This window comes from Cervus elaphus, chromosome 1 (genome assembly GCF_910594005.1).
Source record: "Cervus elaphus chromosome 1, mCerEla1.1, whole genome shotgun sequence".
Taxonomy (NCBI): domain Eukaryota; kingdom Metazoa; phylum Chordata; class Mammalia; order Artiodactyla; family Cervidae; genus Cervus; species Cervus elaphus.
The window spans coordinates 98,718,293-98,742,159 of record NC_057815.1 but is presented as its reverse complement, the minus strand read 5'-3'; the positions used below and the strand labels follow the sequence as shown (position 1 = coordinate 98,742,159).

The window sequence follows — 23,867 nt, the reverse complement described above, 5'->3', positions numbered from 1 at the left end:
GGACATCACGCCCAGGTCCACCCCTGACCCCGAGTCCTCACCAGGGGACATCACGCTCAAGTCCACGTCTGACCCTGAGTCCTCACCAGGGGACATCACGCCCAGGTCCACCCCTGACCCCGAGTCCTTACAAGGGCAACATCATGCCCGGGTCCAGCCCTGACCCCGAGTCCTCACCAGGGGACATCACACCCGGGTCCACCCCTGACCCCAAGTCCTCACCAGGGTGACATCACGCCCGGGTCCACCCCTGACCCCGAGTCCTCACCAGGGGACATCACGCTCAAGTCCACGTCTGACCCTGAGTCCTCACCAGGGGACATCACACCCAGGTCCACCCCTGACCCCGAGTCCTTACAAGGGCAACATCATGCCTGGGTCCAGCCCTGACCCCGAGTCCTCACCAGGGGACATCACACCCGGGTCCACCCCTGACCCCAAGTCCTCACCAGGGGACATCACGCCCAGGTCCACCCCTGACCCCAAGTCCTCACCAGGGGACATCGCGCCCAGGTCCACCCCTGACCCCGAGTCCTCACAAGGGCAACATCATGCCCGGGTCCAGCCCTGACCCCAAGTCCTCACCAGGGGACATCATGCCTGAGTCCACGTCTGACCCCGAGTCCTCTCCAGCGGACATCACGCCTGGGTCCACCCCTGACCCCGAGTCCTCACCAGGGGACATCACACCCGGGTCCACCTCTGACGCCGAGTCCTCACCAGGGGACATCACACCCGGGTCCACCCCTGACCCCGAGTTCTCACCAGGGGACATCACGCCTGAGTCCACGTCTGACCCTGAGTCCTCACCAGGGGACATCACACCCGGGTCCACGCCTGACCCCGAGTCCTCACCAGGGGACATCACACCCGGGTCCACGCCTGACCCCGAGTCCTCACCAGGGGACATCACGCCTGAGTCCACGTCTGACCCCGAGTCCTCACCAGGGGACATCACGCCTGAGTCCACGTCTGACCCCGAGTCCTCACCAGGGGACATCACGCTCAAGTCCACGTCTGACCCTGAGTCCTCACCAGGGGGCATCACGCCCGGGTCCACCCCTGACCCCGAGTCCTCTCCAGCGGACATCACGCTCAAGTCCACGCCTGACCTCGAGTCCTCTCCAGGGGGCATCACGCTCAAGTCCACGCCTGACCCCGAGTCCTCTCCAGGGGGCATCACGCTCAAGTCCACGTCTGACCCCGAGTCCTCACCAGGGGACATCACACCCAGGTCCACCCCTGACCCCAAGTCCTCACCAGGGGACATCACGCCCAGGTCCACCCCTGACCCCAAGTCCTCACCAGGGGACATCACGCCTGAGTCCACGTCTGACCCCGAGTCCTCACCAGGGGACATCACGCCCGGGTCCACCCCTGACCCCGAGTCCTCACCAGGGGACATCACGCTCAAGTCCACGTCTGACCCTGAGTCCTCACCAGGGGACATCACGCCCAGGTCCACCCCTGACCCCGAGTCCTTACAAGGGCAACATCATGCCCGGGTCCAGCCCTGACCCCGAGTCCTCACCAGGGGACATCACACCCGGGTCCACCCCTGACCCCAAGTCCTCACCAGGGTGACATCACGCCCGGGTCCACCCCTGACCCCGAGTCCTCACCAGGGGACATCACGCTCAAGTCCACGTCTGACCCTGAGTCCTCACCAGGGGACATCACACCCAGGTCCACCCCTGACCCCGAGTCCTTACAAGGGCAACATCATGCCCGGGTCCAGCCCTGACCCCGAGTCCTCACCAGGGGACATCACACCCGGGTCCACCCCTGACCCCAAGTCCTCACCAGGGTGACATCACGCCCGGGTCCACCCCTGACCCCGAGTCCTCACCAGGGGACATCACGCTCAAGTCCACGTCTGACCCTGAGTCCTCACCAGGGGACATCACGCCCGGGTCCACCCTTGACCCCGAGTCCTCACAAGGGCAACATCACGCTCAAGTCCACGTTTGACCCCGAGTCCTCACCAGGGGACATCACACCCGGGTCCACCCCTGACCTCGAGTCCTCTCCAGCGGACATCACGCTCAAGTCCACGCCTGACCCCGAGTCCTCACCAGGGGGCATCACGCCTGAGTCCACGTCTCACCCCGAGTCCTCACCAGGGGACATCACGCTCAAGTCCACGTCTGACCCTGAGTCCTCACCAGGGGACATCACACCCGGGTCCACCCCTGACCCCGAGTCCTCACCAGGGGGCATCACACCCGGGTCCACCCCTGACCCCAAGTCCTCACCAGGGGACATCACGCCCAGGTCCACCCCTGACCCCAAGTCCTCACCAGGGGACATCGCGCCCAGGTCCACCCCTGACCCCGAGTCCTCACAAGGGCAACATCATGCCCGGGTCCAGCCCTGACCCCAAGTCCTCACCAAGGGACATCATGCCTGAGTCCACGTCTGACCCCGAGTCCTCTCCAGCGGACATCACGCCTGGGTCCACCCCTGACCCCGAGTCCTCACCAGGGGACATCACACCCGGGTCCACCTCTGACGCCGAGTCCTCTCCAGGGGACATCACGCCCGATTCCAGCCCTGACCCCGAGTCCTCACCAGGGGACATCACGTCTGGGTCCACCCCTGACCCCGAGTCCTCACCAGGGGACATCACACCTGAGTCCACGTCTGACCCCGAGTCCTCTCCAGGGGACATCACGCCCGATTCCAGCCCTGACCCCGAGTCCTCACCAGGGGACATCACGCCTGAGCCCACGTCTGACCCCGAGTCCTCTCCAGGGGACATCACGCCTGGGTCCACCCCTGGCCCCGAGTCCTCACCAGGGGACATCACACCCGGGTCCACCTCTGACGCCGAGTCCTCTCCAGGGGACATCACGCACGATTCCAGCCCTGACCCCGAGTCCTCACCAGGGCAACATCATGCCCGGGTCCAGCCCTGACCCCAAGTCCTCACCAGGGGACATCATGCCTGAGTCCACGTCTGACCCCGAGTCCTCACCAGGGGACATCACGTCTGGGTCCACCCCTGACCCTGAGTCCTCACCAGGGACATCACGCTCAAGTCCACGTCTGACGCCGAGTCCTCTCCAGGGGACATCACGCCCGATTCCAGCCCTGACCCCGAGTCCTCACCAGGGGACATCACGTCTGGGTCCACCCCTGACCCCGAGTCCTCACCAGGGGACATCACACCTGATTCCAGCCCTGACCCCGAGTCCTCACCAGGGGACATCACGCCTGAGCCCACGTCTGACCCCGAGTCCTCTCCAGGGGACATCAAGCCTGGGTCCACCCCTGGCCCCGAGTCCTCACCAGGGGACATCACACCCGGGTCCACCTCTGACGCCGAGTCCTCTCCAGGGGACACCACGCGCGATTCCAGCCCTGACCCCGAGTCCTCACCAGGGCAACATCATGCCCGGGTCCAGCCCTGACCCCAAGTCCTCACCAGGGGACATCATGCCTGAATCCACGTCTGACCCCGAGTCCTCTCCAGGGGACATCACTCCCAGGTCCACCCCTGACCCCGAGTCCTCACGAGGGGACATCACGCCCAGGTCCACCCCTGACCCCAAGTCCTCACCAGGGGACATCATCCCCGGGTCCACGCCTGACCCTGAGTCCTCACCAGGGTGACATCACACCCGGGTCCACCTCTGACCCCGAATCCTCACCAGGGGACATCACGCCCAGGTCCACCCCTGACCCCGAGTCCTCACCAGGGGACATCACGCCCAGGTCCACCCCTGACCCCGAGTCCTCACCAGGGGACATCATGCCCAGGTCCACGCCTGACCCCGAGTCCTCATAAGGGGAACATCACGCCTGAGTCCCCGTCTGACCCCGAGTCCTCACCAGGGGACATCACGCCTGGGTTCATGTCTGACCCCGAGTCCTCACCAGGGGACATCATGCCGGGTCCAGCCCTGACCCCGACTCCTCACCAGGGAACATCACGCCTGAGTTCACGTCTGACCCCGAGTCCTCTCCAGGGGACATCACGCCCAGGTCCAGGCCTGACACCGAGTCCTCACCAGGGGACATCATGCCTGAGTCCACGTTTGACCCCGAGTCCTCTCCAGGGGACATCACGCCTGGATCCAGCCCTGACCCCGAGTCCTCACCAGATGACATCATGCCCGGGTCCAGCCCTGACCCCAAGTCCTCACCAGGGCGACATCACGCCTGAGTCCACGTCTGACCCCGAGTCCTCACCAGGGGACATCACGCCCGAGTCCAGTCCTGACCCCGACTCCTCACCAGGGGACATCACGCCCGGGTCCACCCCTGACCCCGAGTCCTCACCAGGGCGACATCACCCGCGGCCCGACGTCCGGGCCCTTGGGGTCAGGTGTGGTGTGCGCTTGGCCCTGCTGAGGCTCCTTCAGGAGTCAGAGGTCTTGCCACAGCCTCCCCTCTCCCCTAAAACAAGTCTGAGTTCCTACCCCCCTTTGTGTGTCCTCTTGTCACTTCCTCTGTGCTGTCTGCGGTCAGGAGCAGCCCTCCAATGCCCCTCTGCAGCAGAGCCTGTGGAGAGAGTTGGACAGGATGAAATCACCCCCTTGTTTTCCTTGAAAGAGGGAAATACAAGGAAAGCAGGAGACAAATATGCCAGGGCTCAGACAGCAGCATGGGTGCTAGACAGGACGGCCCGCGTCAACATTCTGCCCAGGACCGCTCCGCAGCTGGGGCCTGGGTGCTCCGGCCAGCCTGCGGTCTTCCCAGGGGTGGGCACATGGAGGGGGTGAGCCCGGCTACCCTGTAGCTGTGGCTCAAATGAAGAGGTCAGAGCTGAGTCCACCAGGGAATAGGGGTTCCTACATCCAGGGAGAATCAGAGAGATGTGGAGAGATAGATACATGGATGAGAGATACATAGATGGACTGATAGATAATAGATAAATGATAGATGTATAGACAGATGATATACAGGTAGATAGATAAGAGGTAAATGATAGATTTATAGATAGCTGACATACAGGTAGAAAGACAACAGACACACAGACAGATGATGGACAGGTGGCTGACAGTGGGAGGGGCAGACAGGAAGTGAGTGATCACTAGACATGCAGACCCAGGTAGACTGACAGAGGGACAGGGGAGCCTTGGGAAGGGCAGGGCTGTGGGGCCCGAGAGAGGTGAGCGTCGCAAACCCGGGTCCTGTCTGGACTGAGGGACGCCCACCCTCCCGGGGAGGTGGGGCGGGGGGTCCCATCTGGAAGCCACACGGGAACACGGAGCAGACAGATGCCCCGGCCTAGGACCCCGTCTGTGCGTCCTGGGCTCACCGAGCCAGCCTGGGACCCACAGCGAGTCGACGGGCACAGTCTACAGATCCAGGAATCAGAATCTCACTGAATGAGAAGGAAGTGGGGGGCCGGGGGGCAACATTGGCTGCAGGGGCTCCCCCACTGCGCCAGCCTGAGGTGGGCAAGACACGTGGGACCCCGCCTTCCACTCACGGCCAGGTTGCTTCCTACAGGCTGGGGGCCCGGAGCCTCACCCCGGGGAAGAGCACCAGGACCACGGGTGACCCCCGACCTGAGATGCCCCCCGACCTGAGATACCCCCCAGACGGCAAAGACTGCGCAAGAGAGGGTGACCCCCATCGCCCCCCCACCCCCGGCTCCGACGGGAACCGTGAGCCAGAGACGGCGGGCAAGGAGCCGCACATTCACCCCACGCCAGTGCCGCCCCGGCCTCCCTGGGCGCCCTGACCGCGTGCGGTCACACACGTGCAGATTCACACGGACGCTGGACCGAAGCCCCGGGGCCCGGACAGTGGGCACCCGGACCGGAGGACGGCAGTCGGCTCACCTGCAGCAGGTAGGGCATGTAGGCCTTGTCCTTGTAGAAGGAGCCGTACTCGTTCTCCACCTGCACCGCGATGATGGGGCCTCCCCTGCGGTACTGGGACGGGACGGCAGGCCGGCTGGTGAGGCCCCCGAGCCCGGTCCGGGAGCCGCTCAGTCACCGGCCCCAAACCGCAGCCCGCAGGCGTCCTCTGTCTCCTGTCTCAGGGGCGCCTCCGCGGTCCACCTGCTCGGGAGGCGGGGCTCCGCGCTGGCCCCTCCCCTCCTGCGCCCCATCCTCCCCCGCCAGACCCGCTGACTCCCATCACCATGGAAACCACCATGGCTCCACCCGCAAGCCCCCCTCCCCCCGGCCAGGATCGGCCAGGCCGCACTCTCAGCGTCTGTTTCTCCCTTGCACCCACTCCTCAGAGCTCCCCGTCGGCTGCTGAGCCATCGACGGCCCCCGGACGTGCCAGCACACCGCCTTCAAGGTTGAAGGTGATCTCACCGCCGTCCACTCTGAGCCTCTGCTCCCTGAAGCCCAGCCCACCGCGGGCAGAGTGGCGGCCGCCCCGCTCCAGCCCTTGCAGCTCTGCCGGGCGACCCCCAGCCGCCCCATTGAGGGGCACAGCTCAACTCCTGAGCTGGAGCCGGGACACTGGCTCGCCCCGCCTCCTCCCCTGCCTAGAAGCCCTAGAAAAGGCGCCGCGGGGCGGGGGTCTGGAGTTCCTGCCCTCGTAGGCAGTTCTGCGAACACAAGGCGGGACTCTGGCACGCCACCCCCACACCCCGGAAACCCTAGAAAGGGCACCGCCGGGCGGGAGTCTGGAGTTCCCGCTGCGGCCTGTCAGCTCCCTTCTCCGCGGACACTAGCCGGGACGGCCGCGGTCCTGCAGCAGAGGATCACGGGACGCAGCCATCTGTCTTCACCTGGAGCGGAGCCACCCTGGGGATCAGATGGTCGAAGTACTTGTTCACGGCGTTCACAAAGCTGCGGTTGGTGGTCCTCAGCTGCGACGTGGGGTCCTGCAGTAACCAGCTGGGGTGTGGGGGGGCAGGCTCAGCAGGCAGGAGGGGGTCCCAGGTCCACCCTCACGTCCAGGGCCCCAGGAGCTTTCCGGCCCGTTCAGGAGGGGCCGCACGCCTGTGTCCTAAGGACAGGCATTGTGAGCATCTGTGAACACTCTGCTGCCTTCTTTGTCAATTTATGAAAAGCCTGTGCTGTCAGCAGAGCACAGGCTTAGGGACAGAGCTAGCTCTCCTCTGAGGCCTAGGAGCTCGACAGAGAGGAGCCAACCGCAGGAAGGAAGCAGCCCCAGGACACCTGCAGGGTGTGGGTCCAGCTCCTGAGCCAGACTGCAGACACGCCTGTCCCAGAGGGCAAAGCCTCCACTGACCAGGAGGCAGACTGTCCACCGGGGGAAGCGTGGACCCACGAGGATCCCGCCAGCTCCAGGGATAACAAAAGAGCATCACCACCTGCGTTGCTGTGACGACAATGAGACCCAAAACAGGCGCCATTGTCCTCGGACTGGACCAAAGGGTCAGCAGAGCTCCACCAAGGCCACAGCTCCAGGCCGGCCCCGCTCACCTGGGCAGGCCCCCGAGGTCCATCTCGCTGCAGATGTAGGGGCCTGGACGCAGGATCACCCACAGCCCCACCTCCTCCGCCAGCAGGATGAAGGCCCTGGGGGTCGGGGTCACCAAGTCTCAGGGCTTGGAGCTCAGCGCCCCCTCCTCTCGCCGGCCCGGCCCTCCCCGGGGGGAGCTGGGGATGCTGAGGGCAGGACACCCACCCTCCCGGGATCACCGCCGAGCCCCCAGCCTGAGACATCGGCGCGGCCGCTCTGGGGCACGAGGAGAAGAAAGAGCCTCGCCCGGGGCACAGAGTCCTGACCGAGGGCCTGACCCGAGGCCCCCAGCCCAGCGGGGACCACCCTGCAGAGCTGGGCACCTGGGGAGAGGCCTCGGGCTGGGCTCAGGGGGCAGGCCCTGCCCAGGGGTGGTGGGGTCATGACAGAGGGCGTGGGGCCCGGCACAGGCTCCCCCCGCGGCCCCCTCTGCCCGGGATGCCCCGTGGATCCCCGCCCCTCAGGCCCCCGGCCCCGCCCAGCCGGGTCACAGAACCTACTCCAGGTCCAGGTTCCCAGAGAAGTCGAATGTGCCTCTCTGCGGCTCGTGGAGGTTCCACGGGACGTAGCTGTGGCAGGGAAGAGGGAAGTACAAAGAGCATGCTTTTATTTCTTTCCTCCAAACTGCCAGGTCAGTCCCAAGCCCTGAGGGAGCTCTATTGTGGAAAAAGCTGAAGTTCCCACTGGTACGTAAACCTTGTCACACACACACACAGTGGTTATTTTCAGTAGGTCCTTTCTCTGTTATCCACTTGTGTTCTAAGCTGCCAAAATCCTATGATTCTAAACTCCTTGAATTTATCCATAAATTATCCCACTCACCACCCTATCGTTTGTCATATCCATTAGAAAATTCAAAGAAAAGGTAAAAACCATAAGTGTCTATATATACCTACCAAATATTGCTAAACATTAATCAAAATAACAACAGAGGCGGGTTTCTATGAGGCTAACAGAGATAAAAGAAGGCACCACGTTTAGCCTTTGCAGGAAGCACCCTGTCAGGGCCTTCCCCTGGGGCTGAGGCTGAAGGGCCGAGACACACGTAGCATGTTTGTCACACGCTGTGTGCCCTGGGGGAGGTGCTTCCTGTGTGTCAGCAGCACAGCTTCTAGCTCTGTGCCCTCAGCTCAAGTCTCTCCTCAGCCCGACGGCTCCCGCTCCCCGACGGGTCTGCAGAGTGCAGGCTTTCAGGAGTGCATGTGTTGCTTTGGGGCTTCCCGAGTGGCTCAGCGGTAAAGAGTGGCCCTCAAGTACAGGAAATGCAGGCTCAGTCTCCGGGTCAGGAAGATCCCCTGGGGAAGGGAATGGCAGCCCACTCCAGTGATCTTGCCTGGAGAAGCCCATGGACAGAGGAGCCTGGCGGGGCCCCAGTCCATACGGAGAGATGGACACAGGAATCGGACACAACCAGCGACTAAAACAACAGCACCGCTGTGTTACGGCCATTCGTGCTGTTCCCGGGGCTCTCAAGGCAAGAACGCTGGAGTGGGCGCCTTTCCCTTCTCCAGTGCTTTCTCAGAACTCGCCATCTTCCTTCCCCAAGACGGCGGAGCAGAAGGACGTGCGCTCATCGTCTCCTGCGAGAACTCCAAAATTACAGCTCGCTGCCAAACAGCTGTCAACAGGAGAAGGTTGGATCCCACCAAAAAAAGATACCCCACTTCCAAGGGCAAAGGAGAAGCCCCAGCAAGACGGTAGGAGGGGCAAATGTGCATTTAGAATCAAACCCCATCCCGCCAGAGACGCTCGGAAGGCTCAAACCTTCTGCACAACAGGACCCAGAGACCCCGCAGAGACCGAGCCAGAACTGTGTTTGAGGGTCTCCTGCAGAGTTCCGGGTCAGCAGTGGCCTGCCGCAGGGGCAGGGGCTCTGGGTGCAGTAGACCTGGGTGTGCCATGGGCCCTCATGGAGGAGGTCACCATTAACCCCACCACAGAGCCGCCAGAAGCCAGAGGACTGGGAAACAGGCTCCTGGAGGCACACACAGAACCTTGTGCACCAGGACGCAGGAGAAAGGGGCAGTGAGCCCACAAGAGACTGACCCAGACTTGCCCGGGAGTGTCCAGGAGTCTCCCTCAGAGGCGTGGGTCGGCAGTGGCCTGCTGCAGGGTTGGGGATGCTCAGTATAGCAGTGCATGCGTGGAACCTTTTGAAGGAGGTCCTCATTATCCTCATTACCTCCACCATATTTGGCCTCAGGTAAAGAGCAGGGAGGGAAACAGCCCCAGCCATCAACAGAAAATTGGATTTAAGATTTGCTGAGCATGGCCCTGCCCATCAGAACAAGACCCAGTTTCCCCCTCAGTCAGTCTCCCCCATCAGGAAGCTTCCATGACCCTCTTATCCTCCTCCATCAGAGGGCAGACAGAATGAAAACCACAATCACAGAAAACTAACCAAACTGATCACATGGACCACAGCCTTGTCCAAGTCAATGAAACTGTGAGCCATGCCATGTAGGGCCACCCAAGAAAGATGGGCCATGGTGGAGAGTCCTGACAAAACATGGTCCACTGGAGAAGGGAATGGCAAACCACTTCCGTATTCTTGCCTTGAGAACGCCATGAACTGTATGAAAAGGCAAAAAGATATGACACTGAAAGATGAACTCCCCAAGTCTGGAGGTGCCCAATATGCTACTGGAGATCAGTGGAGAAATAGCTCCATGAGGAATGAAGAGATGGAGCCAAAGCAAAAACAACACCCAGTTGTGGATGTGACTGGTGATGGAAGTAAAGTCCAATGCTGTAAAGAGCAATATTGCATAGGAACCTGGAATGTTAGGTCCATGATCAAAGCAAATTGAAAGTGATCAAACATAAGATGGTAAGAGTGAACATAGACATTTTAGGAATCAATGAACTAAGATGGACTGGAATGGATAAGTTTAACTCAGATAACCATTATATCTACTAGAGTGGGCAAGAATCCTTCAGAAGAAATGGAGTAGCCATCATAGTCAACAAAGAGTCTGAAATGCAGTACTTGGATGCAATCTCAAAAATGACAAAATGATCTCTGTTCATTTCCAAGGCAAGCCATTCAATATCACGGTAATCCAAGTCTATGCCCCAACCAGTAATGCTGAAGAAGCCGAAGTTGAATGGTTCTATGAAGACCTACAAGACCTTCTAGAACTAACACCCAAAAAAGATATCCTTCTCATTATAGGGGACTGGAATGCAAAGTGGGAAGTCAAGAAACACCTGGAGTAACAGGCAAATTTGGCCTTGGAGTACAAAACGAAGGTCAAAAACTAACAGTTTTGCCAAGAGAACACACTTGTCATAGCAAACACCCTCTTCCAACAACACAGAAGACTCTACACATGAACATCACCAGATGGTCAATACCAAAATCAGATTGATTATATTCTTTGCAGCCAAAGATGGAGAAGCTCTATACAGTCAGCAAATACAAGACTGGGAGCTGACTATGGCTCAGATCACGAACTCTTTTTGCCAAATTCAGACTTAAATTGAAGAAGGTAGGGAAAACCACTAGACCATTCAGGTATGACCTAAATCAAATCCTTTACGATTATAGAGTGGAAATGACAAATAGATTCAAGGGATTAGATCTAATAGACAGAGTCCCTGAAGAACTACGGATGGAGGTTCGTGACATTGTACAGGAGGCAGTGATCAAGACCATTCCCAAGAAAAAGAAATGCAAAAAGGAAAAATGGTTCTCTGAGGAGGCCTTACAAGTAGCTGTGAAAATAAGAGAAGCAAAAGGCAAAGGAGAAAAGGAAGGTTATACCCATTTGAATGCAGAGTTTGAAAGAATAGCAAGGAGAGATAAGAGAGCCTTCCTCAGTGATCAATGCAAAGAAAGAGAGGAAAACAACAAAATGGGAAAGACTAGAGATCTCTTCAAGAAAATTAGAGATACCAAGGGAATATTTCACTCAATGATGGGCACAATAAAGGACAAAAATGGTATGGACCTAACAGAAGCAGAAGATATTAAGAAGAGGTGGCAAGAATACACAGAAGAACTATACAAAGAAGATCTTCATGACACAGATAACCACGATGGTGTGATCACTCATCTAGAGCCAGGCATCCTGGAGTGCAAAGTCAAATGAGCCTTAGGAATCATCACTATGAACAAAGCTAGTGGAGGTGATGGGATTCCAGCTGAGTTTTTTCAAATCCTAAAAGATGATGCTGTGAAAGTGCTGCACTCAATATGCCAACAAATTTGGAAAGCTCAGCAGAGGCCACGGGATTGGAGAAGGTCAGTTTTCATTCCAATCCCAAAGAAAGGCAATGCCAAAGAATCTCAAACTACCACACAATTGCATTCATCTCACACACAAGCAAAGTAATGCTCAAAATTCTCCAAGCGGGGCTTCAATATTAGGTGAACTGTGAACTTCCAGATGTTCAAGCTGGATTAAGAAAAGGCAGAGGAACCAGAGATCAAATTGCCAACATGCGTTGGATCATTGAAAAAGCAAGAGAGTTCCAGAAAAACATCTACTTCTGCTTTATTGATTATGCCAAAGTCTTTGATTGTGTGGATCACAACAAATTGTGGAAAATCCTTAGAGAGATGGAAATACCAGACCACCTGACCTGCCTCCTGAGAAATCTGTATGCAGGTCAGGAAGCAACAGTTAGAACTGGACATGGAACAACAGACTGGTTCCAAATAGGAAAAGGAGTATGTCAAGGCTGTATATTGTCACCCTGCTTATTTAACTTACATGCAGAGTACATCATGAGAAATGCTGGGCTAGATAAAGCACAAGCTGGAATCAATATTGCTTGGAGAAATATCAATAACCTAAGATATGCAGATGATATCACCCTTATGGCTGAAAATGAGGAACTAACAAGCCTCTTGATGAAAGTGAAAGAGGAGAGTGAAAAAGTTGTCTTAAAATTCAACATTCAGAAAACTAAGATCATGGCATCTGGTCCCACCACCTCCTGGCAAATAGATGGTGAAACAATGGAAACACTGACAGACTTTATTTTGGGGAGCTCCAAAATCAGTGCAGATGGTGATTGCAGCCATGAAATTAAAAGACTCTTGCTCCTGGGAAGAAAAGTTGTGACCAACCTAGATAGCATATTAAAAAGCAGAGACATTATTTTGCCAACAAAGGTCCATCTAGTCAAAGCTATGGTTTTTCCAGTAGTCATGTGTGGATGTGAGAGTTGGACTATAAAGAAAGCTGAGCGCCAAAGAATTGATGCTTTTGAACTGTGGTGTTGGAGAAGACTCTTGAGAGTCCCTTGGACTGCAAGGAGATCCAACCAGTTCATCCTAAAGGAAATCAGTCCTGAATATTCATTGGAAGGACTGATGCTGAAGCTGAAACTCTAATACTTTGGCCATCTGATGAGAAGAACTGACTCATTGGAAAAGACTCTGATGCTGGGAAAGATTGAAGGTGGGAGGAGAAGGGGACGACAGAGGATGAGATGGTTGGATGGCATCACTGACTCGATGGACATGGGTTTGTGTAAACTCCGGGAGTTGGTGATGGACAGGGAGGCCTGGTGTGCTGCAGAGCCTGGGGTCACAAAGAGTCGGACATGACTGAGTGACTGAACTGAGCTCCATCATTACCCGGCTGACTTGGGTGCCCCTACATGGCATGGCTCATAGTTTCATTGAGTTAGACAAGGCTGTGGTCCATGTGATCAGTTTGGTTAGTCTTCTGTGATTGTGGTTTTCTTTCTGTTTGCCCTCTGATGGGTAAGAATAAGAAGCTTCTGGAAGCTTCCTGATGGGAGAGACTGACTGAGGGGGAAACTGGGTCTTGTTTTGATGGGCGGGGCCATGCTCAGTAAATTTTTAGTCCAATCTTCTGTTGATGGGCGAGGCTGTGTTCCTTCCCTGTTGTTTGGCCTGAGGCCGGAGCCTCATGGACACTCATGGGCAAGTCTGGCTCCGTCTCCTGTGGGGTCACTGCTCCTTTCTCCTGGGTCCTGGTGGGCACAAGGCTTTGTTCGTGCCCTCTGAGAGTCTGTTTGCCTGTCCTGTGGAAATTCTGTAATCAAATCCCACTGGCCTCCAAAGTCAAATTCCCTGGGGAGTCTCAGTCCCTTCGCCAGATTCCCCAGGTTGGGAAGTCTGCTGTGGGCCCTAGAACTTTCTTAACAGTGTGAGAATTTCTTTGGTATAATTGGGCTTCCCTGGTGGCTCAGCTGGTGAAGAATCCGCCTACAATGTGGGAGACCTGGGTTCCATCCCTGGATTGGGAAGGTGCCCTGGAGAAGGGAACGGCTACCCACTCCAGTATTCTGGCCTGGAGAATTCCATGGACTGTACAGTCCATGGGGTCACAAAGAGTTGGATAGACTGAGCGACTTTCACATGCACAATTGTTCTGCAGTTTGTGAGTCGTCTGCTCGGCAGCTCTATGGCGGGTGGGGCTAACGGCAAAAGAGGGGGTCCTCCACGGAGAAGGTCCTCCAAGGACTGAACTGAAGAGATGGCAGAACCGACTATATTTCAAGATCTCCTGTTGTGAGAAGGAATGAAAAATTGGTTTGCTCAAGACTAAATATGCCTGGAAAAGTTTATACCTAGACACTGAGAGAATAGAATGAAAAAGTTTTGCTAAACGATGCTTACAAGTGATTTACTTTAAAGAAAATTTCTAAAAAAAAGTTGAAACAGAAATATGGGAAAAGATATACATGAGAAAGAATTAGTCTAGCAGTCTTAAATAGCAGGCAAATGGATTTTAAGGCAAAGAAAACCCCCTCACAAATAGATGTAGAGAGGCATCAAGTAGTAACAAAAGGAATGAAGCCTCAAGAAGATGTGATGATCACGGCATTGCGGGCTCTGAATACACAGCCTTGGAGAGAAGGTTACTGAACCAGAGGGGGAAAGGGTCCACCCACAGCCACAGTGGAAAGAGTTAAAATACTTCTCTACAAGAGGAAGACAACAACAGCAAAAAAAAAAAAAAAAATTAAAATGGTAAGAATGTAGACTTGAACAGCACAGTTGAAAGACTGAATCTCAAACACAGAGCGCGGTAGCTGACTGTGTGGAACACGCACCTAAAACCACAAACACAAGGTGAGACTGTAAAACACAAAGCGAATCTCAACAAACTCCAAAACCGACATCTCTTAGTCTGTGACCCCAAGCCAAATGCAGCTCAATTAGAGATTTAGAGAGAGAGGATTAATAAATCGACAAGTTAGTTCTTTGAAAAGACTTAAAGTTTACACAAGATTCAGGGGAAAAAAAGTCCCCAAAACTCTGGATGATGTATAACTTCCAAGAAAGAATTTTTTAAGTCCCAGTCAATCTGAAAGAAGAAAGGAAAGGAAACAAGAGTATAGAATAAAACAGGAAACATTTTAGAATAGAAAAGTGAAAGTCGTTCAGTACCGGCCAACTCTTTGGTCACCCCATGGACTGTACCATCCATAGAATTCTCCAGGCCAGAATACAGGAGTGGATAGCTGTTCCCTTCTCCATGGGATCTGCCCAACCCAGGGATTGAACCCAGGTCTCCCACATTGCAGATTCTTTACTAGCTGAGCCACAAGGGAAGCCCAAGAATACTGGAGTGGGTAGCCCATCCCTTCTCCAGGGGATCTTCCCAACCCAGGAATCGAACTGGGGTCTCCTGCATTGCAGGTGGATTCTTTACCAGCTGAGGTATGAGGAAAGCCCTTTAGAAGCATGAATTAAATAATAAATATTCAAGAGAGTTATACTGTCCCTAAAACCTTTACCACACAACCACAAAAGATAGTAGTCACAGAGTTTTACAAGTGACTTTTAAGAAACATTCAAGGTAAAAATACTTCTTTTGCAAAATATTTTCAGTGAATAGAAAAAGAAGATAAAGTCAGCTCACAAGTGTTGATTTATAAACTGAGCAAGACACTCAGAAATAAAATTTTAAGTCATTTAGTTATCATCATAAAGGTACATCGCTGAAATAAAACACTAGCAAATCCAATTCAGCAATCTGCATGTGGGTGCCCACAGCTGCATGTCTCATAACCAAGCAGAATTCATCCCAGAGCCATGGATGGGATAAATATCAGGAAACTTTTCAATATAATTTACTGCTTTAACACAGTCCCCTGGTGGCTCAGATGCTAAAGAATCTGGCTGCATTGCAGGAGATCTGGGTTAGATCCCTGGGTCGGGAAAATCCCTGGAGAAGGGAATGGCTGCCCACTCCAGTATTCTTGCCTGGAGAAGCCCATGGACAGAGGAGCCTGGGGCGGGCTACAGTCCGTGGGGTTGCATAGAGTTGGACATGACTGAGCGACTAACAATACTGGTCTAACAGAAGAGTGAAGAAAAACTGTATCATCCCTTCAGTAGATGCAGAAAGACCTCAGCAGAACTCAGCAATGCTTTGTGATTGAAGTATCAGCAGACAAGATGAGCCAGTTATCAGTTTACTGCCCCCAGCCGCCAGCCCACCCTGCAGGTCAGGCTGGTGCGGAGCAGCGCTGGCCCCTCAGTGAGTGCGATGCTTAGCTCTGCCACAAGGGGGCGGCGGGGACACTCGGCTGCAAAGGGCCTCTGCTCTGGGTCCAGCTGGGACCGGTCAGTGGCATGGGGACACGCTGAGGTCCCTGCTCCATCCAAACTTCCATGCAGGATGAGTATCATCCGGAACGACCGGCGGAGGCTTAACCAGAGCGGGCAAGCAGGTGGAAATCTTTTGGAATGAATGTGACGAATACAGTCACCGATGTAGACCTTGAGTTACGTGCCCCAGGGTATCTGCTACCATGTTTCCACTTTTTCCTCCTACATATGGTAAGTCCTAGATTCTCGGGACTGCCCTCACTTTTTCTTGATGTTACCAAACAAAACCCCACAGCCTGACCATGAAAACAACAGACCGTTCGAATTGCTGGTGACATACGTATCATCAAGAAATAGAAAAATAAAGTTTAGCACTGGGGGTCCACTGGTAAAGACTCTGGGCTCCCGATGCTGGGGGCACAGCGTCAGGTCTGGCTGGGCAGTAAGATCCCGCACGCCACAGAGCACGGCCAAGAAAAGACGTTTTTAATTAAATAAGTAGAAATAAAGTTGAATAGCTATTTAGGGATCCCTGACCTAAATAACTTACAATAACTCATTTGGTTAGTCCCTGTTCCAACAACTAGAAGATTTTAGCTGGAGGGTAATGATGTTTAAGAAGATAAGATAGGAAATAAATTTAGGTTACTGTCATTTTGAAGAGACAAGAAAACCAGAAAACTACACTCTGCATCATAAAATGATGAAATACCCTGCCAAGGGCACTTGGACTTGATAACAAAACCTCACAGGAAGGGGTGCGAAGTTCCAGGCAGGTAACCCCGCTGCCCAAGCCGGTTCCAGTCCTGAGGGGCCGCAGGGCCGCGGAGCCTGGGGCCTGCTTGACCCTCCAGCAGGCCCTCCACGGCCACCGACGACGCTCCCCTCCCCGGGCCCCTCTTCCCAGGGCGGGGAACACGGTGCCCGTGTCCTGGGGGAGGGGGCTCTGGGCTCTGGGCAGGGTCGCTCCACGGGAGGGCCTCCCTGCCGGCGACCCTCGCTCGGCACCTGTTCCTGGAGCTCCCGCACGGCCGTTCTGGACTTTCACTCTGGACTCACCGTCACCCCACCATAATCAGCTCCTGCTTTTCTCAGCTTCAAGACATTTCTGGAAACGGTCCCTTATGAAGGGACCGCCACTGTTCCTCTTTCAAATATGGCTTTTACTTGGGACGTGGTTTTTTTCCCACCAGCCAGGTGCCTGCAGGCAGGAACCTCTGCTCCAGCGCTTCGGAGGCAGCCTTGCTCCCCGTGGGATGTGGCAGGTCTCTGGGCAAAACTGACCCTGGAAGCCAGCTGGCAGAACCCTCAGGGTAGGGACCGTACACCCACAGTTGTCAGGACCACGTAAGGCCACGAAGATGCACAGAAATCCCATCGTCGTCAGTACACCTTAACCATGTCACCTCTCGACACACAATCAGGTTAAACATCACGATGACTAAGCCGCGCTTGCATTTCTTTATGACACCACCACTGGGGACATACACGCGCCGGCACTACGACAGGCCTTTTTCTCATAGGCAATTGTAAGAGGCAAACTTCCCTGGGTCGGGAAGATCCCCTGGAGAAGGAAATGGCAACCCACTCCAGGATTCTTGCCTGGAGAATCCCATGGACAGAGACGCCCGATGGGCTACAGTCCATTAGGGTCGCAAGAGTCGGACACGAGTGAGCCATTGAGCAGGCACACTCATTCCTCTAGGTGCTCATTTCACAGACATAAAAACTGTTGTTAAACAACATGCATTTAGAGGGGAAGGGATAGTTAAGGACTTTGGGAAGGTCACGAACAGACTGCTGCGTTTACAATGGACAACCAACAGGGCCCTGCGGTACAGCCCAGGGGACTCTGCTGACTGTCCCGCGGATGACTGTCACAGCCTGGACGGGAGGGGAGTTTCGGGGAGAATGGACACGGGGGTAGGTATGGCCGAGTCCCTTCACCGAAACTAGCGCAACAGTGTTAATCAGCCATACCCCAGGGCAAAATGTTTTTGGTGTTTAAAAAAAAAACAAAACAAGCCTTTACCTAGAATTCTACTCTGAGCATCCGTCCTAAAGCAGCTCTCCTAAAGGGCCCGGGGCCTCCTACCGGGAAGGCTCCTGAGCGAAGCCTGGCCGCTTTCCCGCTCCCCGTGACCCCACCCGCGGACGGGCCGCGGCATCCTGAGCACGCGCAGGACCGCGCACCGGAGGCTCGGCCCGCATCCGCGGCCCCGCGCCGCGCTCACGTGGTGACGGTGTTGAAGCCGCAGGCCCGCAGCTTGAGCAGCCGGTCTCTCCAGGAGGCCCGGGGCACTCGGAAGTAGTGGACGGAGCCCCCGAGGATGAGGAACTCGTGGCCCTCCAGCGTGAAGTAGGGGTTCCGCCCGGCTTGCTCCTCAGTCTGAATCCCCCGCGAGCGGTTCTTCAGCTGGCGGGGCGTCAGGTGCGACCAGTCAAACCTGTTGGGGGCCCAGAGGAAGAGGTGGGGGTGGCGAGAGCGAGGCTTTTGGGAACCCGCCCGGAGAGCAGGCGTCAGCAGCTTCCATGGCGGAAATCAGGCGCTGCTGCAGTTTCAGCCCAGAAAGGAGAAGGGCCGCCTCCCCCCTGCTCAGGCAGACCTGCGCGGGTTCGGGTGCAGCTTTCGGCGTTCGAATATAAAGTTATTTCTTTGTTTCACCGGAGGAGCAAAACCCGATGAGACAAGTGGCAGGAAAAGGACGCAGAGGACTCTTCTCCAGGAGAGACTGGGGCTGAAAGGACAAGGAAACCGCCGTGACCCGGGCAGGCGGGGGAGGCGCCGGAGGGACCCCGGAGCGGCCCCGGGCTGCCGGGCGGCGGGAGCGGGTCTCCGTGCTGAACCGGGGCCGCCGGGGCTGTCCCGCCGCCAGCCTCATTCTGCGCAGAGGGCTGCCTGTGGACCTTGCCTCCTAGAGGTCTGCGGCCACGAACTGGGCAAGAGGGGCACCGGGGAGGGGTCCCGGGGACGTGGAGGAGGGGACGGGGCCGCCCTTCTTCCCGGGGGTGCTCGCGGAGGCGGGCTCCGGCCGGGCAGAGGCCGCGCTGGGGGACTGCCGCCCCGGGCAGTCTGAGGGCCCGCGAGGCCGCCTGCCCCGGGCGAGGGCCCCAGGCTGACAGCGGACAGACGGCGGGAGGTCTCGGAGGCTCCGGGTCGAGGAGGGGGAGCGGCGGGGGGTCTCAGGGAACCCGCGCCTGGAGGGCCCCTGGGCTGCGGGATGGGGGGCCTTCACCTGGAGCGCGGCGGGGAGCCCATCCCCGCGAGGGGAGGCGCCCAGGTCCCCCGACTCCGGGACGAGGCGGAGGGAACAGCGGGAGACGCCTCTCAGCTGCGGGAAGGAACCGGGGGGTTAGGGTCATCGCCCTGAGCTTGAGCCCCAGCAGCACCCGGGACTGCAGGGCGCGAGGAGAACCCGAGGGCGGCCGCGGGGGGCAGGCGGTCAGCGCGCCCCTTGGCTCCAGGTCCAGTGCCGCAGCCCCTCAGCAAGGAGGACACCCGGCGCGGGGGCGCGGGCGTGCGCCCCTGGGGAGGCGGCCCCAGCCCCCCGCAGCAGACGGGAGAGTCAGAGAGGGGCACAGAGGGACGCCGGTGGACGGGGAGTGCATCCAGTGTCTGCAGCGCGGGTCACCGCGGGGGCCTCGTTGCTGGCTACCAGGGGCGCCTCGGCGTCTCCTGCGGGAGGCTGCAGGCGGACCGTCAAGCCGGGTATCAGTTCTAAGGAGACTGCCTGGTGCACAGCGGAGGTGAGGTGAGAAGTAGGTCATCGAGGAGCCGGGGATCCCAGGAGGAGCACCCGAGCTGTTCTCCTGGTCCCTACACTCCGCGAGGACATGAAGGGATTTTAGGAGAATTTCCGGGTGAAATGGGGAACTTCTGGTAATTGACTGATGAAGCAGGTGCTTCAGAGAGAGGAGGCAGACAGTCCCTGTGCTGGCGGCCCAGGCGAGCGGAGTAGACAGTGGGGACGTCTCCTGAGACCAGAAAGGCAGGTCGGGGTGGAGATTTGAACGCAGAAAGGAGCGCTGAGCCCTGTCTGGAACACCTGGATGTGATCTCCCGGAATGAAAATCTCTTTTCAGGGACTGGAAAATCAGACAGTCCTCTGGCCTTTTCTCCCTGAAGCCCTTGCTTTTCCTCTGCCACTGGAAAGAGCAGAGCTCGTGGCACCAGATCGAAATCAAGACTAGAGCTTTCAGGGAGCGTTGTGTGTGTTTGTTATTCTTGGCTTGCTCATTACAGGTACACGTCCATCCTTGAGACCCGACCTCCCTGAGAATTTTGTGCAATGTCCCTCTCTCTCTCATTCTTAGGTTGGATGCAAGGGGCTGCCTTGACTTTCTTAAACACAGAAGCGCAATGTTTCATTTCTTTGATTATACTGCTTTATCAATTTGGTTTTACAGCCACAGCACTGTAATCTTTTTTTTTTTTTATCAGGACTTTTAAAACTATTCTGGCATCTGTGACTTTCCATGAATTTAGAAAAAGCTTGTCTATTTCTACCAAAAGCCATGCTGACATTTTGATGGGAATTGCATTAGACCTTCCGCCTCCCTTAGGAAGATTTAGCATCTTCACTGTGTTGAGTCTTCAAATCTATGAACATGCTGTGTTTCTGTATTCACTTGGGTCTTCTCTCACTTTGGTGGGGGGACTTACTTCATAGCTCAGACATTAATGAATCTGCCTGCAATGCGAGAGACCTGGGTTCAGTCCCTGGTTGAAAAGATTCCAGTATTCTGGCCTGGAGAATTTGGTGGACTGTATAGTCCATGGGGTCAAAAAGAGTCAGACATGACTGAGCGACTTTCACTTTTTTGATCAGAATTTTGTGTTTTTTCAACGTACAGAGCCTATGCATACTTTTTAGCTGTATACTTCGGTGTTTCATTTTTGGGGAGGCTATTTTAAAATCACTTATTTACTTTTGGCGGTGCTGGGTCTTTGTTGCTGCACAGACTTTTCTCTAGTTGCAGCGCGAAGGGGCTGCTCTCCAGCTGTGGCGTACAGGCTTCTCATTGCCGTGGGTTCTCTTATTGTGGCCCACGGGCTCTGGGGTCCTCAGGCTTCAGGACTCGTGGCTCCCGGGTATAGTCGCTTCAGGGCATGTGGGATCTTCCCTGACCTGGGCCTGAACCAGTATCCCCTGCATTGGCAGGTGGATTCTTTAGCACTGAGCCCCCAGGGAAGCCCCTCTTTTGAGCTATTTTAAATGGTAATGGTATTTTCAAGTTCAGTTTCAGCAAGTTCATTGTTAGCATAGAGAAATGCAGCCGGGCTTCTTGTTTTAGATCTGGTATTCTGTGACCTTGGTATTCTCTCTCATTAATTCTACACGGTTGTTTTGAAAACCCAGTTCCACGGGACTTTCCAAAGCAGCAGTTACGTTAGGAATTCCCTGGTGGTCCAGTGGTTAGGACTCGACGCTTTCACTGCCGAGGGCCTGGGTACGATCCCTGGTCAGGAAACTAAGGTCCCACAAGACACATGGCCAGAAAATAATAATAATAAATAAATAAAAGAATCTGGGATAGAAGAAACAGAGCTGAAAATTGAGGGAAAAGGATCTTTTAAAACAGAAACAGTCATGTTATCTGCAAATACAGCTTTTTTCCTTTCCAATCTCTTTTATTAATTCTTCTTATCCCATTGTGGTAGCGGGAGTTCCCAGTACTATGTTGAATAAAAGTGGTAAGAACCATCCTTACCTGTTTCCAGGCTTCAGGTAGCAAGCAGTTGTTTACCACTACGTGTTAATAATGTTAAGTGTGTGTTGGGGGGCATACATTGTTTATCAATTTGAAGTGGTTTCCTTATAGCCTCTGTCATAGGACACTCTAACAGAGCAAGTCTGCGATACTCGTGGAAAATACAGGAGCACTTCTGCTCAGAAATAGCTGACCTTCACAGTAAGAGGGGTAAACAGGAGTAAACAGGGGTAAACCAGGAAAGTGTGGCTGAGAACCTGCCTGCCAGCGCAGGAGACACAGGTTGGCTCCCTGGTCCAGGAAGACACCACATGCTTACAACAACTAAGCCCACGCTCTGGAGCCCAGGCACCCTAGAACCCATGCTTCGCAACAAGAGAAGCCAGTGCACCACAGCTAGGGGCAGACCCTAGCTCTGCTCCCTGCAGCCAGAGAAAGGCCATGGCAGCAGCGAAGGCCCCGCACAGCCAAAACCAAAATACAAGATGATTCTTTTAAAAAAAAAAAGAGGGGTAAATAAAAACGATTAAAATGTGTCAGGTCAATGCCTTAGAGGTTTTGTTTCCAAATTTGCTCACACTGGTCAAGCTTTGCTGCCAAATAATTTTAGAAGACACTTTAGGCTTTAGTGTTTGTGGGTGCAGAGATTACGGATAAGGGATTGTACGTGTGTAAGTGTTAGCTTTGTTCCTGGAACGTTCATAGAGCTCTAGCTTCAAAAGGCCAAATGGACAGATCCTCCAATCTTGTCCGCTGAGCCAAGCAGTGGGAATAAGCAAGGACAGGCTCCACGTTCAGCAGCTAAGTAGAGAAATAAACTCAAAAGCAAGAGGAAGCAATGCCCAGCGGCCCAGAGGTCAGGAACCCCAACAGACGAAGTGCGTGGATCACACTCCAAGGGAGGCCACTTGGAAGGGCCACAGGGAGGGCCTGGGCCTCTAACCAAGGAGCGAGCCGTGGAGAAAGAGCGGATCCCCGGGCCGGGGGTCAGACGGGGTGGGGCCCAAGGGGTGGGCCGGGGCTGTGGCCTCCCTGCCGCGCTGGCCCGCAGGGGATTCCTGCACTGGTTCTCTGTATCAGACTGTAAGTCCCCGCTTTGAGTTTCCACAAGTGGAAACCTGCGTGTGCATGTCCAGCCCGTGAGTGAGTCCGCGTGTCTGGTGTGCGTTGTCCCGGGCATGCACCCTTTGCACGTGGCTGTGCCTTCTTGCGTGCCTTGCCGCCCAGCAGCGTGGAGGTCGGCAGCACATACCATGCGGCCCCTCAGTACGGAGGCACAGTAAGGGTTAAAGGGAACAAACTCACAAGAGGGAAGTAGCAAATTTACACAACCCCCCAAACTCTGATCACCCCGGGGCTTCAGCCAGGGGGTCAGTGTGCACCCCAGCCCAACCTGGCAGCACCCCGTACTTACAGGGCCCCAGGTCGGAAGCAGCTCCGCGTCCACATACGGAGGTTCCCCGTTTGAAGAAGTGACTGTCTCAGGAAAAGCTCAGCCGACTCTCAGCTGAGCTGAACCGAGCAGACGTGCGGAGGCCATCCGTGCTCAGCCCTCCAAGGAGAGGTGGACGGAGCCTCCGGGCCACCCAGTCCCCCGGGTCAGGGCACTGCCAGGCCCCTGGGCTCACCCACTGTGCCAGCTCTCCCCACCTGTCCTGACATGCGCAGGGTGGTGATCCCGCCGAGAGTCAGGTGTCTGGTCTGGGACGCGTGGACATGACGAGGAGTTCTCGTGATGGGTCACCGCCTGGGACGCTGGTGGAGGCTGCCTGGGGCTGTCCGACCCAGACACACTGGAGGAGGGAGCGTTTCTCAGTCCCCACCAGCCCCCTCCCACCTTCCATCCTCTGCCTTCGTTTGCTCAACCGCCTGAGACTGATCGTCCCCCCTGGGGCTGCACCAGTCTACCTACCCGTGTGTGAGTGTGTATACGTGCGCCCGCGTGTGTGTATGCACCACCTGCCTACCTGTTTTCCAGAGCAGTGAGTTCCACAGTTACTGTACTCTCATTACAAGGCACCTCCAGGGCCAACGAGGGTGGCCGGGGACTGCCCAAGGCAGCCAGCGTCCAAGGCTTTCCGGGTGTCTTGGCTCTGTCAAAGCGCCAGCCAAGGCCTTTAGCATCCAGTCCCGGGTGACAGGTAAGACGCTGGTGCCGGTCCACCGGGCTGGGTGAGTGTGCTAGTCTGCTCTTCGGCAGGAGCCGCCC

The 23,867-nt window shown here is 55.9% G+C and overlaps 1 protein-coding gene across 5 annotated transcripts in view; it reads right to left on the bottom strand.

Moving 5' to 3' along the window:
- Window positions 1–20,138, bottom strand: part of LOC122701636 (beta-galactosidase-1-like protein 3) — a 38,870-nt gene extending 18,732 nt beyond the window's left edge. For all 5 annotated transcript variants that reach the window (XM_043914814.1, XM_043914796.1, XM_043914805.1 and 2 more), the window contains exons 1-8: window positions 19,183–20,138; window positions 18,553–18,684; window positions 18,181–18,393; window positions 7,905–7,973; window positions 7,365–7,460; window positions 6,704–6,812; window positions 5,796–5,888; window positions 4,425–4,506 (exon numbers count right to left, since the gene is read on the bottom strand). In XM_043914814.1, the coding sequence (XP_043770749.1) occupies window positions 4,425–4,506; window positions 5,796–5,888; window positions 6,704–6,812; window positions 7,365–7,460; window positions 7,905–7,973; window positions 18,181–18,393; window positions 18,553–18,684; window positions 19,183–19,205 (817 nt within the window). In that variant the 5' untranslated portion in view covers window positions 19,206–20,138. The remainder of the gene's footprint in view (window positions 1–4,424; window positions 4,507–5,795; window positions 5,889–6,703; window positions 6,813–7,364; window positions 7,461–7,904; window positions 7,974–18,180; window positions 18,394–18,552; window positions 18,685–19,182) is intronic.
- Window positions 20,139–23,867: the final 3,729 nt, after the last annotated feature.